Genomic DNA, 18346 nt, shown 5'->3' with positions numbered 1-18346 from the left:
AACAGCCGATGGCACAAAGCCCCAGGGATCAGCCTTTTCTAAGGCTCCATTGAAGCCTTGCTTTCACATAACTGCAGTTGATTCCCAACATGGTGAAGCCAGGGCCGTGTCGTTTCCAGTAGAATCTTCCTGTGGATTATTTTTCCACAGTCGAATGAGTGTACACTACTAATCTTGCCACTGATCATTTGCCAAGCCCAAAGGTGTGTCAGCAGAGTGTGTGGCTGTTAAGGACTTTCTGGCTGCTAAACAGAAGGTTGGTGGTTCAAGCCTGAAGGGGGTTGGACTAGATGGCCCTTGGGGTCCCTTCCAACTTGGCAATTCTACAATTGTTTGAAGCAGCTCTAGGTTTATCAAAGCTTTCCTTCCCAAAGTTTACTAGAAGATTCTGAAGCTGAAGCTCCAATCCTTTGGCCACCTCATGAGAAGAGAAGACTCCCTGGAAAAGACCCTGATGTTGGGAAAGATGGAGGGCACAAGGAGAAGGGGACGACAGAGGACGAGATGCTTGGACAGTGTTCTCGAAGGTACCAGCATGAGCCTGACCAAACTGTGGGAGGCAGTGGAAGACAGAAGTGCCTGGCATGCTCTGGTCCAGGGGGTCACGAAGAGTCGGACACGACTAAACAACTAAACAACAACAACAAGAAATGGCAGAAATAAGTTGAATTCATCCCATTGCAGCTAATTTCAGGGCAGCGGGAAAACTGGTTTTCTTGGCTGCAATTTTTGTGTACTCTCATCAAGGTTTTCACATAGCACCTTGCACTAGGCCTCTGGGAGAAGCTCTACATCTGTTTCCTCACCTTCTTCCTCAATGTGCTACATTCTTTGTCAAACCATTAATGGCCTCATGGGCTCCATTTCATTTGAACTAACTCCAGCTATTAAAAGGGGTCTCAATTTAAAACATGCACCCTGATATGCTTGTAACACTGAATTAATATTGGAGTCACAGGGTTAGAATTATATCGCCAAGGCATCAAGCGGCAGCTGAGTTCTATAAACATGTTCTTGTTGCCTTTTAAACCTTTGCTCAAGGTGGCTGGCTGGTTTGAAACCCTGGGTTGAAATTCCTGCATTGCAGGGGGCTGGACTAGATGTCCCTTAGGGTCCCGTCCAACGATTCTGCGATTTTTATGAAACCCCTTTCTGCCAAGTGACAGGGCAAGTTCTCATTCAGGCTTACGAGTCGCTGAATCACGTTGCAGTCATGAAAAGAGGCCACTGCAGAAATGAACTTGGGTAGCAACGGCCGCTGAATAGGGGCGCATTGTTGCGGACACCTGCTGCTATCAGTTTCCAGGAGAGCTGCCAAATGCGCATGGAAAATGTGTGTGCCTTTTGCACCGATGGATATCCTCCGCTAACTGGTTCCATTGCTGCGATGGTCTCATCCAGACTCGACTGCGCATCAGGTCTTTTGCAGACTTGAAGTTATACTGGAGGAAGGTTTGCTAAGTGTGGTCTTTCCCTGCGGTCCGTTTACTGGGGCTGCAGCTGGGACTGCTGGATAAGAAGAGTTTGCTGGATTAAGCCAGTGGCTCATTAGTCCAGCATGATGCTGTTCTCACAGTGGCCAACCTGTGGGAAACCCACAGGTTGCTGTGGAGGTAGAGCATGGCCACCATGACTAGTAGCCATTGATAGCTTTCTCCTCCATGAATTTTTGTAATCCCCTTTTAAGTCCATCTAACTTTTAAGGCCAACACTGCTTCCTGGGGGGAGAGAGTTCCATAGATCAACTTTAGAGTCTTCCTGCCTTGGGGGGGGGGTGTAGCTGACAGGATGGAGGGGCAGGATAAGATTTCCCCGTGTATTCTTTCAAATTATTAGGAACTTGGAAAAGAACATTCTAACCACAGTGTGGTGAGGAGCGTACACAGAATTTTAAACAGACGGTGGATTGGCAGCCTGGAAGTCACCGTCTCAATTTGGCAGAATTTTTAGAACGACAGACCCTCTCCCTGAATAAGCAACACTAAGGGTTCTCTGAGTTTGTAGAGCAATCCGCTCTGCCATCTGCAAGAGGAAGACCTCAGGGCATCCAGGGCTCTGTCTTCCACGAGAGAGATCCGCGTGACATTTCCTTGCCCGGCTCCCCGCTGCCTCTCTGCAAAGCTACAATTCCAATGCTTCCACCGGACTGCAAGCCAACGCTGATCGAAAGGTCACCGCCATCCCAATTAACACTGCATTATGGAATTAACTGGTCATGGTCATACCTTGGGGAGCTTCTGGCAAGCTGCATCCTTCAGCCCACGGATTAAGCATTGGATCCCACAACCTCATCTGCCCTGACATCAGAGCATGGACCATACTTGGAAAGATGCTCACATTTCTCTCTCACTCCCAAGCAAGCCTTCGCTTGGCTGAACCCGCAAGACGAAATTAATTCGTTCCGCAAGTTTTGTCGTCTAGCGAATTTTTCGTCTTGCGAATCATGAAATGCCATAGGAATGCATTGAAAATCAATTAATGCGTTCCTGTGGTCAAAAAAAGTCCAAACAAAGCCAAATTTGGTACAACAAGAGTTTATTAACTGCTCTTTAAAGTCACACATACTGTAAAGAGCAGTTCAAAAATTGAAGGGAAAATAAATTAACTTTATAAACATGACAGAAAAACATTTAAAAATCAACAAAGTGTACAGTACATTTTCTAAGACTCTGGGGGACCACTCAAAGAAGGCTCCTCTTCCACTCTTTGCTTCTTGCTCAAGAACCTATCCATAGTCTGCTGCTTCATCCGCCTTTTCAGCACCTCCCTGAAAGGCAACATGACCCTCGTATCAAAAATGTTCCCAACGTCATGTGCCACGTGCTTCTCAGGGTGGTGCTGCTCTGCAAAAGTCTGCACCTCCTTCCACTTCAGGCAAATGTCCCTCAGTTTTTCGGAGGACAGCCGTTCCTCAGTTGCTTCCTCCTCTTCCAGTGAGGCCTGCTCCTGCGCAGCCTCTGCCTGCAGTTCGACCAGCTCCACGGTGGTCAGCTCGTCGTCGTGCTCCTCCACCAGCTCGCAGACGTCCTCCTCCGTGACCTCCAGGCCCATGGTCCTCCCCAAGGCAACAATGTCCTGCACCACTGTTGACTCTGGTGCATCAGAGTCACTTGGTGCCACACAGTCCGGCCATAGGCTGCGCCAAGCGCAATTCAAATTTCTCTGGCTGATCCCGTTCCAGGCCGTGGTGATCATCTTCAAGCAGGTGACGATGTCGAAGTGGTCCTTCCAGAATTCCCGCAGGGTGATGGTGGTGCAGTCAGTCACCTCGAAGCATCGCCTGAAAAGCTCCTTGGTGTAGAGTTTTTTGAAATTGGCAATGACCTGCTGATCCATCGGCTGGAGCAGTGGCGTGGTGTTAGGCGGCAGGAACATGATGTTGATGAAGCTGAACTCCTCCAACAAGTCCACCTCAAGGCCTTTAGGATTGGCAGGAGCATTGTCCATCAGAAGCAAAGCCTTCAGCGGCAGGTCGTTGTCCAGCAGGTACTGCTTGACAGCAGGGCCAGAAGCAAGATTGACCCAGTCCACAAACAGCACACGTGTGACCCAAGCCTTACTGTTGGATCGCCACATGACACTCAGCCGCTCCTTGTCGATCTTGTGTCTCTTGAAGGCCCGTGGGTTCTCCGAGTGGTACACCAGCAGGGGCTTGATCTTCAGGTCGCCGCTTGCGTTGGCACAGAAGAGCAGGGTCAGACGGTCCTTCATGGGCTTGTGGCCAGGCAACTTGGGCTCCTCCTGAGTGATGAAAGTCCTTTTGGGCATCCTCTTCCAAAACAGCCCGGTCTCGTCGCAGTTGAAGACCTGCTGTGGAACGTAGCCCTCCGTCTTCACAACCTCCAGGAACTCCGCTGCAGAGTCTTCAGCTGCAGGAACATCAGAACTGGCAGCCTCTCCATGCCTGACCACGCTGTGGATGCCAGATCTTGTCTTGAACCGTTCAAACCAACCTCTGCTTGCCTTGAAGACTTCTGGCTCGCCTGAGGTTCCTGGCTGTTCCCGGATGAGGTCAGCGTGCGAGGCCTTGGCCTTCTCACAAATGACGACCTCAGACACTGTGTCCCCTGCACGCTGCTTCTCTTCTATCCAGATGAGCAGCAACTTCTCGACCTCCTCCAGAACAGCTGGGCGGTTCTTCACGATCCTGGTGACTCCCTTGGCTGCATCAGTCGCCAGGATCTTCTCCCTCATCTTCAGGATGGTCCCGATGGTTGATGGATTCCTCCCGTACTCCCTGGCAATGTCCGTCACACGCATTCCGCCGTCGTGCTTCCGGATGATCTCCTTCTTCATTTCCAGCGTCACCTTCTCCTTCTTCCTCTCGCCGGCCACCGCAGCAGCAGTCTTCTTGGGTCCCATGGCAGCACAGCTCTTACCTTCGTAAACTCAGAAAAAGGAAAAAAAATCAGTGATGTGCTTCAAATCCAAAAAAATCAAAATCACCCAGCCACCCACCACACAGAAATTAAAACCCAGAACCAAGTCCTTGAATCCCAAAAACCCCAACCCAAAATCCAACCCCCCCAAAAAAAATTTTAAAAGTTTAACTTACCAAATGGATGCAAGAGAAGTTCTGGAAAAGCTTCAACAATCAATCACCGAAGTCTTCAGAAACCTCAAATGGCTGCAAAATAAGTTTTGGAAAAGCTTCAAAAATCACCAATGCCTTCAAAAACCTCAACTGTTCCCACAGACAACCACCCACCCACCACACAGAAATTGCAAACCCCTCCCCAACTGCTCCCCCAGCCCCTCCCCAACTGCTGCAAACCCCTCCCCAACTGTTCCCCCACCCAGACAAAAAAAAAATTTCAAAAAATAACAACATGGCTTAATGGTCCCAGATTCCTGCAGAAACCTCTCCAACTGTTCCCCCAGCCATCCAGCACTCAGAAATTCAAACTCAGGAAAAAAAAATTTGAAAAAAAAACAAACTGGCCCAATGGTCACAGAAAATCATAAAAATTCCCAAAAAAGCCCCACAAGCTCCCAGATTCCTGCAGAAACCTCTCCAACTGTTCCCCCAGCCAGCCAGCACTCAGAAATTCAAACTCAGGAAAAAAAATTGAAAAAAAACAAACTGGCCCAATGGTCACAGAAAATCATAAAAATTCCCAAAAAAGCCCCACAAGCTCCCAGATTATCGCAACCCCCCCCCCCACAACACCAAGTCCTTGAATCCCAAACACCCCAACCCAAAATCCAAACCCCCCAAAAAAAGTTTTAAAAGTTTAACTTACCAAATGGATGCAAGAGAAGTTCTGGAAAAGTTTTGGAAAAGCTTCAAAAGTGAGCAAAGTCTGAGAAAAGGCTACAAAACCACGTGCTAACAGTTGCTCCTCGAAGTCAAGTCGCAACTGCAGCTGTTCAAGCTAAGCACCCTTTGTTTTAACGGTTTTAAGAAAAAGGAAACAAAGTCGCGAGACGTTTTCGCAAGCCCATAGGGAAATTCGTCTTGTGAGGCAACTCGAAAACGGAAAAACCTTTCGTCTAGTGAGTTTTTTTATCTTGCGAGGCATTCGTCTTGCGAGGTACCACTGTAATCTCTTTTTCCTTTCTCCTGCTTTTCTGCAGTGGCCTCTGGGATTTTCTTGGGCTGCAACTCATACGATCCCTGACCATTGGCTGGGGCCAATGGGTTTCAGCCATGTCAGAAAGGTCACACGTCCCTAGCCCTGCTTTTATTCTTTTAAAAAAAGTTTTTATTTATACTTTCCAAGTTTATACAGGTGAAACTCAGAAAATTAGAATATTGTGGAAAAGTTCATTTATTTCAGTAATTCAACTTAAAAGGTGAAACTAATATATGAGATAGATTCATGACATGCAAAGCGAGGTATGTCAAGCCTTTATTTGTTATAATTGTAATGTTTATGGCATACAGCTGATGAAAACCCCAAATTAACAATCTCGGAAAATTAGAATATTAAATGAAATCAGCAAAACAAGGACTGTGAATAGAGCGATATTGGACCTCTGAGAAGTAGAACTTGGCTTGGGCCCCTTTTGCATCAGTTACTGCCTCAATGTGGCGTGGCATGGATGCTATCAGCCTGTGGCACTGCTGAGGTGTTATGGAAGACCAGGAAGCTTCAATAGCAGCCTTCAGCTCTTCTGCATTGCTCGGTCTCATGTCTCTCATCTTTCTCTTGGCAATGCCCCATAGATTCTCTATGGGGTTCAGGTCAGGCGAGTTTGCTGGCCAATCAAGCACAGTAATCCCATGGGCATTGAACCAGGTTTTGGTACTTTTAGCAGTGTGGGCAGGTGACAAAGTCCTGCTGGAAAATGAAATCAGCATCCCCATAAAGCTTGTCTGCGAAAGGAAGCATGAAGTGCTCCAAAATCTCCTGGTAAGATGGCTGTGTTGACCCTGGACTTAATGAAGCACAGTGGTCTTAATGAAGACCAACACCAGCTGATGACTTGGCTCCCCAAATCTCTTTTCTGATGAGAGCAGCTTTTGCATCTCATTTGGAAACCAAGGACCCAGAGTCTGGAGGAAGAATCGGGAGGCACACAATGTCAGATGCTTGAAGTCCAGTGTGAAGTTTCCACAGTCTGTGTTGATTTGGGGAGCCACAGAGCCTGCGGCTTGCTGATCAGAAGGTCGGCGGTTTGAATCCCCTTGACAGGGTGAGCTCCCATTGCTCGGTCCCTGCTCCTGCCAACCTAGCAGTTCCAAAGCACGTCAAAGGGCAAGTAGATAAATAGGTACCGCTCCGGCGGGAAGGTATACGGCGTTTCCGTGCGCTGCTCTGGTTCGCCAGAAGTGGCTTAGTCATGCTGGCCACATGACCCGGAAGCTGTATGCCGGCTCCCTCAGCCAATAAAGTGAGATAAGCACCGCAACCCCAGAGTTGTCCGCGCCTGGACCTAATGATCGGGGGTCCCTTTACCTTTTAAGGACTCTATATGGGCTCTTGGATACCCCATAAGAGAAAGGGAGCAGTTTCTTCTTATAACAGGTTCAAACCCCACATTGGGCAAACGATTCCTGCACTGCAAGGGGTTGGACTGGATGACTCTCTTGGTCTCTTCCAACTCTAAATTTCTATGATTCTATGGTCTAGACACTGTTTTTATAGATGCTCATGTCTTTATTGTTAATCACTCCAGAGTGCTTCAAGGGAAGTGAATCAAAATGAAATCGGGGATTGTTGATATCTTCAAGCGGGGAGGAAGCAATTCAACTAACGTTAAACATTTTGTGGTCCCATATTAATAATTTTAAACCAGAGCGTGCGTAAGTCTGCTGCTGAAAAATGGCAAAACAGAGAGGCCTCGCTTGGTGAGATCACCCCAGCGTCTGACCTGTTTTCTTTTTTCGCTCGTTATGTTATTGGCTTAGCAAATGGTGGTATGAAAATGTAAATATTGTTGGGATGCAGGAGCAAACGCCATGTGTGATTTGGGTGCCCTGGGTTGCACGGCGTAAATCTCAACAACAGGTTTAACAAAACAAAACAGCCCATCCGTTTGCTCAGCCCAATTATGTCTAGCAGAGACTTTGACCTGCGAGATGATAACTTTGCAAGTTGAATCAGGAGCTGAATATGAAAGCGTCAAATGTTTGTCTGGCTGCTGTTTGCTTAGAACTTGTCGAGTGCCTGACTTATGAGATTGTCACAACGACACGGGAGGAAATGAGGTGCTTCGCTGCAGTGGACCTCTAATTCAATTTATTTTTAGCAGTCAGCTACCTGTGTTTGTTCTTTGGTATACATTACCCTTATTCTCTCAACAACAGCATCCAATTAAAGTCTTGTGTTTAGAAGACCCAAGGGTGCAATGGCAAGAGGAGATAAAATTAGTTGTGGCCTTATTTAAACTTTTTTGATTTGCAAATCTTCTATTTTGGAAAGGATTTGTGAGTTTTCTCACCGGTGGAGGGAAATATTCTTACTCCACTTTGATCTTCCCGGATTGAATTGAAATACCCAGGAAATGCTCCTAGCGCCAACTTGTCACTGCCATCTTGAAGCAGAGCAGATTTGCATTGATCGCGCACTCTAAAGCGCCATCCATCACTTGTGCCTCTGGCACACCTTTCATCCTGGGATATCAATGCACCTTCCAGCTTGGGATATTAATGCGACCGCTTTGCATTTATGATGAGCTCCATGTCCAATTATCTCCATGCTTCTTAATAAACAACAGTTAAACAGCCCTGGTGTTTCAGCAGTGCAGACTTACAGAAATAGCAAAGTTTTAAATCTACTTGCCCAGAGCCTGGTTAGTTCAGCCTTTGCTAACCTGGTGCCTTGCAATTGCTCTAGGCTGGGTAGGTACAAATTGTGGGTGTGTAATATGTATCTAGGGACGCAGGTGGCGCTGTGGGTTAAACCACAGAGCCTAAGACTTGCCGATCAGAAGGTCGACAGTTCGAATCCCCGCAATGGGGTGAGCTCCCATTGCTCAGTCTCTGCTCCTGCCAACCTAGCAGTTCAAAAGCAGGTCAAAGTGCAAGTGGATAAATAGGTACTGCTCCAGCAGGAAGGTAAAAGGCGTTTCCGTGCGCTGCTCTGGTTCGCCAGAAGCGGCTTAGTCCTGCTGGCCACATGACCCGGGAGCTGTACGCCGCCTCCCTCGGCCAATAAAGCGAGATGTGCGCCACAACCCCAAAGTCGTCTGCGACTGGACCTAATGGTCAGGGGTCCCTTTACCTTTAATATGTATCTGGTAAGCATGCAACACGTAAAACATCCCTGAGCCCACATACCCTCCAAGTGTCCCAATTTTCCAGGCACAGTCTTGGAATTACAGGAGCCACCCCGGTTTTTTATTTCATCCCACAATGTCCCAGGTTTCCTTTTTCCTCTCCTCCACGTCTTGGAGAACTATGAAAAGTGGAGTGTGCGTAGGAGCAAAAATGGAGACCTGTTTATCCTGAAAATAGAATACCTTTCACAAAAAGTGAAAATTGTTGAGTTTTGTTTTGTTTTTGTGCAAAATCTACACTTCTGACATGCCTATGTCCGGGAAATCCCAGACGTATGGGAGCCCTAACCAAACCACTTTAAATTCTTTGATTGCTTCCACAGCCAGCCATTTCTTAGGAAACATGGAAAGTGTTGATTCCTTTATTGTCAGTGGAGCCTGACTGCCTACTCAGAAGTAAGTCCCACTCAGTGCCAGATTTATGTATAAACTAAACAAGCTACAGCTTAGGGCCCCACTCTCTTGGGGCACCCCCAAAAAATTCAGTTCACCAATTACTTTGATAAAATACATATTTTGTTATGTGCAAATGGCTTTAGGTACCTATTAGGTCCATAAATTACCATATAGCATATATTCAACACATAAAACAGTGACAATTTGTTGTTGACAAAGGACAGCTGGACATATAAAGGGCCCCATTACCTTCAGTAGCTTAGGGCCTCATCAAACCTTAATCCGGCCCTGGTCCCACTGTTGTCAATGGAGCTTACTCCCAGGTAACTAGTTTAAGATGGAGCAAATGGAGCAAACAGCACGCGGACCTAGTGGTGGGAGGAAAAAATCCTTAAATAAGAGACACGGGGGAATGATTAATGGACTTCAATGTCTGTACACTAATGCGCAAAGCATGGGAAATAAACAAGATGAGCTTGAGCTCTTGGTACAGCAAACTAAATATGACATAATAGGCATCACTGAAACCTGGTGGGATAAGTCCCACGATTGGAATGTAATAATGGGGGGATACAATCTATTTCAGAGAAACAGACCAGACAAGAAAGGAGGAGGAGTGGCGTTATATGTCAGGGATGTGTATACCTGTGAAGAGATCCAAGATTTAGAACCTCAAAGCCAAAGTGAGAGCATTTGGGTCAAAATTAAGGGAGAGAAGAATAACAGAGACCTCATTGTGGGAGTTTACTATAGATCCCCAAGCCAAACGGAGGACATAGATGATGCCTTCCTGGAACAGATGGCCAAGCATGCAAAAGGAAGGGAGATAGTAGTAATGGGGGACTTCAATTACCCGGATATTTGTTGGACGTCAAACTCAGCCAAGAGCATAAGGTCAAACAGATTCCTCACTGGCCTTGCAGACAACTTCATTGTCCAGAAAGTGGGAGAAGCAACAAGAGGAACAGCCATTTTAGATCTGGTCCTAACCAATGTTGATGACCTGGTTAGTGGGGTAGATGTGGAAGGATCATTAGGCGCGAGTGATCATGCTCTTCTGAAGTTTACTATACAGCGGAAAGGAGCAGCCAAGCATACTAGGACTCAATTTCTTGACTTTAAGAAAGCCGACTTCATAAAACTTAGGGAAGTGCTGGGTGAGATCCCATGGACAGCAATACTTAAAGGAAAGGGAGTTCATGATGGCTGGGAGTTTGTTAAGAGGGAGATAGTAAAAGCACAACGTCAGGCAATACCAATGAGACGGAAACATGGAAGGTGCCTAAAGAAGCCAGGGTGGCTATCTAAAGAACTTTTAACTGAATTAAGATTAAAAAAGGATGTGTACAAAAAATGGAAAAGGGGGGAAACCACCAAAGAGGAATTCAAACAAATAGCCAGCACGTGTAGACACAAAGTCAGAAAAGCTAAAGCACAGAATGAACTCAGGCTTGCTAGAGAGGTTAAAAGCAACAAAAAAGGCTTTTATGGGTATGTTCGTAGCAAAAGGAAGAACAAAGAAACTGTGGGGTCACTCAGAGGAGAAGATGGTGAAATGCAAACAGGGGACACAGAAAGGGCTGAACTACTCAATGCCTTCTTTGCCTCAGTCTTCTCCGATAAAGAAAACAATGCCCGACCTGAAGAATTTGGAGCAAATGATTCAGCAAAGGAAACACAGCCCAGAATAACTAAGGAGATAGTACAAGAATATTTGGCTAGTTTAGATGTATTCAAGTCTCCAGGGCCAGATGAACTGCATCCAAGAGTATTAAAAGAACTGGCAGATGTGATCTCAGAACCACTGGCAGTCATCTTTGAGAATTCCTGGAGAACAGGTGAAGTCCCGGCAGACTGGAGGAGGGCAAATGTTGTCCCTATTTTCAAAAAGGGGAAAAGAGAGGACCCAAATAATTACCGCCCAGTCAGTCTGACATCAATAGCAGGGAAGATTCTGGAGCAGATCATTAAGCAAACAGTCTGTGAGCACCTAGAAAGGAATGCTGTGATCACCAATAGTCAGCATGGATTTCTGAAAAATAAGTCATGTCAGACTAACCTGATCTCGTTTTTTGACAGAATTACAAGCCTGGTAGATGAAGGGAACGCAGTGGATGTAGCCTACCTTGATTTCAGCAAGGCATTTGACAAGGTGCCCCATGATATTCTTGTAAAGAAGCTGGTAAAATGCGGTCTTGACTATGCTACCACTCAGTGGATTTGTAACTGGCTGACTGACCGAACCCAAAGGGTGCTCATCAATGGTTCCTCTTCATCCTGGAGAAGAGTGACTAGTGGGGTGCCACAGGGTTCTGTCTTGGGCCCGGTCTTATTCAACATCTTTATCAACGACTTGGATGATGGACTCAAGGGCATCCTGATCAAATTTGCAGATGACACCAAACTGGGAGGGGTGGCTAACACCCCAGAGGACAGGATCACACTTCAAAACGACCTTGACAGATTAGAGAACTGGGCAAAAACAAACAAGATGAACTTTAACAGGGAGAAATGTAAAGTATTGCACTTGGGCAAAAAAAATGAGAGGCACAAATACAAGATGGGTGACACCTGGCTTGAGAGCAGTACATGTGAAAAGGATCTAGGAGTCTTGGTTGACCACAAACTTGACATGAGCCAACAGTGTGACGCGGCAGCTAAAAAAGCCAATGCAATTCTGGGCTGCATCAATAGGAGTATAGCATCTAGATCAAGGGAAGTAATAGTGCCACTGTATTCTGCTCTGGTCAGACCACACCTGGAGTACTGTGTCCAGTTCTGGGCACCACAATTCAAGAGGGACACTGACAAACTGGAACGTGTCCAGAGGAGGGCAACCAAAATGGTCAAAGGCCTGGAAACGATGCCTTATGAGGAACGGCTAAGGGAGCTGGGCATGTTTAGCCTGCAGAAGAGGAGGTTAAGGGGTGATATGATAGCCATGTTCAAATATATAAAAGGATGTCACATAGAGGAGGGAGAAAGGTTGTTTTCTGCTGCTCCAGAGAAGCGGACACGGAGCAATGGATCCAAACTACAAGAAAGAAGATTCCACCTAAACATTAGGAAGAACTTCCTGACAGTAAGAGCTGTTTGACAGTGGAATTTGCTGCCAAGGAGTGTGGTGGAGTCTCCTTCTTTAGAGGTCTTTAAGCAGAGGCTTGACAACCATATGTCAGGAGTGCTCTGATGGTGTTTCCTGCTTGGCAGGGGGTTGGACTCGATGGCCCTTGTGGTCTCTTCCAACTCTATGATTCTATGATTCTAAGATTTGTTGTTGTCATTTAGTCGTTTAGTCGTGTCCGCCTCTTCGTGACCCCATGGACCAGAGCATGCCAGGCACTCCTGTCTTCCACTGCCTTCCACAGTTTGGTCAAACTCATGCTGGTAGCTTCGAGAACACTGTCCAACCATCTCGTCCTCTGTTGTCCCCTTTTCCTTGTGCCCAACATCAGGGTCTTTTCCAGGGAGTCTTCTCTTCTCATGAGGTGGCCAAAGTATTGGAGCCTCAGCTTCAGGATCTGTCCTTCCAGTGAGCACTCAGGGCAGATTTCCTTCAGAATGGAGAGGTTTGATCTTCTTGCAGTCCATGGGACTCTCGAGAGTCTCCTCCAGCACCATAATTCAAAAGCATCAATTCTTCGGCGATCAGCCTTCTTTATGGCCCAGCTCTCACTTCCATACATCACTACTGGGAAAAGTTTAAGATAGGGCAGATTTAAACTGCAATCCTAAAATTCCTATGAGCATCCAAGTTTAAACTGCCTTCTTGCCCAAGTGGCAGATGTTTCTTTCCATCTAGTGATAACTGGCAAAATGTTTTCCTGCCTGCCGTTTCCAAATGCAGAGGAAATCGGTCTCCCACATCTGGATCAGAAGCTGTTGAGCGACCGGAAGTAGCTTAAGGATTTGATGTGCTGGTCAGATGTCAGAGAGCGAGCTGGAATTTCTGCATCTCTGTGTCAACTAGGTTGTGTTTAAGTCCTTGAGCAGGTGATATTACATACCAATTAATTTGCATCAGGTTAAGAGTATTTCATTGTTTAATTACTTGAGGGACTGTTAGAGGCAGGGGGACTTTGACCCAGATGTGGTGGTGTTGCCTAGTAGTGGAGAAATAACAGAACAGAATCTTCTGGAGTATCTCTGGATTGGAGGCTGGTGGTTGTTTTTTCCAGGTGCTAATCATGGGGTTGGAAAAGAGGATTAATCAGGCCATGAGTGTGTACGATTTTAATTTAGGAATGGCCCTGATATCACAAGGAAGGAAAGTTTTTGCTGCTCCAAACTTCAGGCATCAAAGGCACTCCTACTCCAACAAGCCAAGTTGTCTCAGAAATAGAGATGGAGGAATCTGTCCGTTTGGGTTTCTCTGAGTTTCACATTTTCCCCAAACTTAAGCTCAGTTTTCTTCGCAGCTCCACATCAGTTTGTGATTTTAAAAAGTCCTTGTGGAAATTCATCAAAATAGTGCAAAGATACACATTTTTATAAGCAATTTTGCCTAATATACGCTTTTTTTCTTACAAAGCATATTTCCCCTAATATAATACATTTTTGTATGCTTTTTGGGTTTGTTTGTTTTTTTGCTACTTGGCGCATCTTTCTGTCATCCCACACTTCCCAGTGCATTTTCCTGTTACTTTCCTTATTGCAAAAAGCCCTAGGGGACACTAGACTTCTGTGGATGCAGCCGAGAATAGCAGTAGCTTTTTTTGCTGCTCCTGCATCACCCTGTTGACTCACGTTGTGCTTGTGGTCCACCAAGACCCCTAGATCACTTTCGCACAAACTACTGGCAAGCCAGGCGTCCCCTATGTTACATTTGTGCATCGGATTATGCCTGCCTTACATTTGAAATTTGTTTGGTTAGTTTGGACCCCGTTCCCCAATCTGTTCAGGTCATTTTGAATCTCGATTAACCAGTTTTAAATTAAATGTTGTAGCCCAATGTATTGGTTTAGGGTCATGTATATACTGCACATGTGTATTCAGAGAAGCTTAGAATCATAGAATTGTAGAGTTGGAGGGGACCACGAGGGTCATCTATTTTTTTTAAATAAAATATATTTATTAAAATGTCCAATTTTTTTGCAAACAAAAAACAAACAAACATAAAAATATTAAAAAGTTAAATTTCACACCTTATTTTCTTGTAACTTGTTTCCCCGACCTCCTCATACCTTCCCTTCTTGTATACCCAGTTTAAATTATTTGTACAGCAAATCCTAATCTCAATATCTTAGATTATTATAACTTTAAATTCTTGCTTACAAAAAGAAAGTCGTTTTATCATAGTTACAGCTTGAAACCACTTAATTTCAATCCAGCATCATTCAACATTCCTTCATTTTACAATATTTTTGTAAATAGTCCTTACATTTTTTCCAATCTTCTTCTGCCAACTCTTCTCCCTGGTCCCGGATCCTGCCAGTCATTTCTGCAAGTCCCATACAGTCAATCATCTTCATCTGCCATTCTTCCAAAGTGGGTAGGTCTTGTGTCTTCCCCACGAGGGTCATCTAGTCCAACCCCCCGGGAATGCAGGACCCCAATGTGGGTCTTGAACGCACAACCCTGAGATTAAGAGTCTCATGCGTTCACATATAGAGGCTGCTATTTACCCCCTCCATCCTGTTGAAAACAGTAAAGAGATATTCACCTAACAAATTTGGACAGGCTCTGATGGAGCTGCTAAGAGGAATATTTAAAGTAAGAATCTAGAGGCTCCTGGAATGAGATGATGTGCTGTTGAAAAGAGTCTGAAGTCTCCGTGGCCTTTTATGTCTGAGGAATAAATGAATTTACAAACATTCTGTTTACCTGGAAGTGTGCAAAATTAATTTAACCCTGCTGATTTGACAGATCACTTTCTCTTTGAGCAAACAGCTCACAGCCTGCATTTTGACTGCTTAATGGCTCCCATTGTTTCATATTGTTGGGATTGTGCAAAAGAATATTACCTTCTGTACAATTTGAGGGCTTCTTCTGAAGAGTAATAGCCTTTAACTGGGATGGGGTGAGTGGCAAGGAGGTGTTTATGAAGCTTGTTTGGGCTTCCGCCAGGCCACAGCAGCTGTGATAGGACACCCAAGTACATAATAATAATAATAATAATAATAATAATAATAATAATACAGTGGTGCCCCGCAAGACGAATGCCTCACAAGACAGAAAACTCGCTAGACGAAAGAGTTTTCCGTTTTGGAGGTGCTTTGCAAAACGAATTTCCTATGTGCTTGCTTCGCAAGACGACAATGTCTTGCGAGTTGCTGCTGGTTTTTCCCCTCCACCCCTTTTCTAAGCCGCTAAGCCGCTTATCAGCTGATCCGATCAGCAGATAAGCCACTAAAAGCCTCTAATAGCGCTAATCCGCTAATCCGTCAATGGGCTTGCTTCGCAAGACGAAAAAACCACTAGACGAAGAGAATCACAAAACGGATTCTTTTCGTCTTGCGAGGCACCACTGTAATAACAACAACAACAATAATAATAATAATAATAATAATTTATTATTTGTACCCCGCCCATCTGGCTGGGTTTCCCCAGCCACTCTGGGCGGCTTCCACAGAAACCAAAAAAACATTAAAATATCATACATTAAAAGCTTCCCTGAATAGGGCCGCCTTAAGATGTTTTCTGAATGTCAGGTAGTTTTCCATCACCTTGACATCCGATGGGAGGGCATTCCACAGGGCGGGCGCCACCACCGAAAAGGCCCTCTGCCTGGTTCCCTGTAGCTTCGCTTCTCGCAATGAGGGAACCGCCAGAAGGCCCTCGGCGCTGGACCTCAGTGTCCGGGCAGAACGATGGGGGTGGAGACGCTCCTTCAGGTATACTGGGCCGAAGCCGTTTAGGGCTTTAAAGGTCAACACCAACACTTTGAATTGTGCTCGGGAACGTACTGGGAGCCAATGTAGGTCTTTCAAGACCGGTGTTATGTGGTCTCGGCGGCCGCCCCCAGTCACCAGTCTAGCTGCCGCATTCTGGATTAGTTGTAGTTTCCGAGTCACCTTCAAAGGTAGCCCCACGTAGAGCGCATTGCAGTAGTCCAAGCGGGAGATAACTAGAGCATGCACCACTCTGGCCAGACAGTCAGCGGGCAGGTAGGGTCTCAGCCTGCGTACCAGATGGAGTTGGTAGACAGCTGCCCTGGATACAGAATTGACCTGTGCCTCCATGGACAGCTGTGAGTCCAAAATGACTCCCAGGCTACGCACCTGGTCCTTCAGGGGCACAGTTACCCCATTCAGGACCAGGGAGTCCTCCACACCAGCCCGCCCCCTGTCCCCCAAAAACAGTACTTCTGTCTTGTCAGGATTCAACTTCAATCCATTAGCCGCCATCCATCCTCCAACCGCCTCCAGGCACAACAACAACAACAACAACAACAACAACAACAACAATAATAATAATTTTATTATTTATACCCTGCCCACATGGCTGCCTTGTTGGCATGCAAAGCCATGGTGAAGAAGCAGAGCCAGCAGAAAACATTTTGCTGCCTGAGGCAGAACAGCAAACAGCGTGAGCCTCCCAAGTCAAAGGGCATCGTTATTTTAACACCTGAGGCAAAAAGAAATCCAGAAATGTCTCTCCCCGGCTGTAAAAATACAGTAAGAATTCCATGCAGTAATATGAAACGAAGAGTCTTGCAGCACCGATAGGCTAATGAATTTATTATGGGATATGAAAGAAACACTCAGCTGTACAGCTGTAAATATAACGTTTAAGTGCATTATACAAATGGGACAGTAGATGGAGATGGTGAGCTAATGGCAAATTCAATATATTTTTCCAAACCCCTTTTTGTATTTAAAATAAGCATTTTCACAGGGTTTTGTTTTTTGTTTTGTTTTTAAAATGTGTCTACATTCCACCATAATTTGGGAAGGCCAAACAAGTTTTTAAAAATGAAATGCAGAAAAGGATAAACAGCGACAATAATAATAATAATAATAATAATAATAATAATAATAATAATAATAATTTTTATTGTAACTATACCACCTGTGTGTAGTGAAATTAAATGACACCCCCCCCCCATACACTCAGTCTTGTTCGCGCTCTGTGTGCTTGTCGGAAGCCAATTGCACCACTGTTTTTTTCCATTCAGCAGCCCAACAGCCCACGGATAAAAACTGTGGTTAAAAATAATGTGGTTAACAGCTGTTGATACAGATGTCCTGGGCCCGTTGTTGTTCAGCATCTTTATAAATTATTTGGATGAAGGAATTGAGGGGATGCTCATCAAATTTGCAGATGACACCAAACTGGGAGGGGTAGCTAATGCCGCAGAAGACAGAATCAGAATTCAAAATGACCTTAGCAGATTGGAGAACTGGACACGAGCTAACAAAATGAATTTCAACAAGGACAAATGTAAGGTTCTGCACTTAGGCAGGAAGAAGCAGCTATCGAAATATAAGATGGGGGACACCTGGCTTATTATCAGTACATGTGAAAAGGATCTAGGGGTCTTGGTGGACCACAAGCTGAATGTGAGTCCACAGTGTGATGCAGCAGTGGAAAAAAGCAAATGCTATTCTAGGCTGCGTCCACAGAAGTCTAGTGTCCAGATCAAGGGAAGTAATAGTACTGCTCTATTCAGTCTTGGTCAGACACACCTGGAATACTGTGTCCAATTCTGGGCACCACAATTTCAGAAGGATCTTGATAAGCTGGAACATGTGCAGAGGAAGCCAACCAAGATGGTCAAGGGTCTGGAAACCAAGCCTTATGAGGAACAGTTGAAGGAGCTGGGTATGTTTAGCCTGGAGAAGAGGAGACAGAGAGGAGATATGAGAGCCATCTTCAAATATCTTAAGGACTGTCACATGGAGAAGGGAGTATGCTTGTTTTCTCCTGCTCTGGAGGAGAAAAAATTTCTTACAATAAAAGCTGTTCAGCAGTGGAACAGACTCCCAAGAGAAGTGGTGGACTGCCATGTGTCATGGATGCTTTAGTTGAGATTCCTACACTGCAGGGTCTTGGGCTAGATGGCCGTCGGGGTCCCTCCCAACTCTAAGATTCTGTGATATCACAGGCACTCTGGCGTTGGTAGCCAATTTTTATTGAGCTCTAAGGGACACGGGTGGCGCTGTGGGTTAAACCACAGAGCCTAGGGCTTGCTGATCAGAAGGTCAGCGGTTCGAATCCCTGCGACGGGGTGAGCTCCCGTTGCTCGGTCCCAGCTCCTGCCAACCTAGCAGTTCAAAAGCACGTC

General features: G+C 45.7%; 1 protein-coding gene across 1 annotated transcript; it reads right to left on the bottom strand.

Annotated features, from left to right (window-relative positions):
- Positions 1 to 2519: 2519 nt before the first annotated feature.
- On the bottom strand, positions 2520 to 5430 carry LOC309539972 (tigger transposable element-derived protein 1-like). Its single transcript, XM_082236495.1, has 3 exons — positions 5244 to 5430; positions 4556 to 4627; positions 2520 to 4388 (listed from the first exon to the last, which is right to left on the bottom strand). The coding sequence occupies exon 3, from the start codon at positions 4360 to 4362 to the stop codon at positions 2662 to 2664; it is 1701 nt and encodes a 566-aa protein (XP_082092621.1). The 5' UTR covers positions 4363 to 4388; positions 4556 to 4627; positions 5244 to 5430; the 3' UTR covers positions 2520 to 2661.
- Between the last annotated feature and the right edge of the window lie 12916 nt (positions 5431 to 18346).

This window comes from Podarcis vaucheri (genome assembly GCF_965113315.1).
Source record: "Podarcis vaucheri genome assembly, chromosome: 9".
Lineage (NCBI taxonomy): Eukaryota > Metazoa > Chordata > Lepidosauria > Squamata > Lacertidae > Podarcis > Podarcis vaucheri.
Note: the sequence above shows the minus strand (reverse complement) of the source record. Positions and strands in the feature narration are given on the sequence as shown.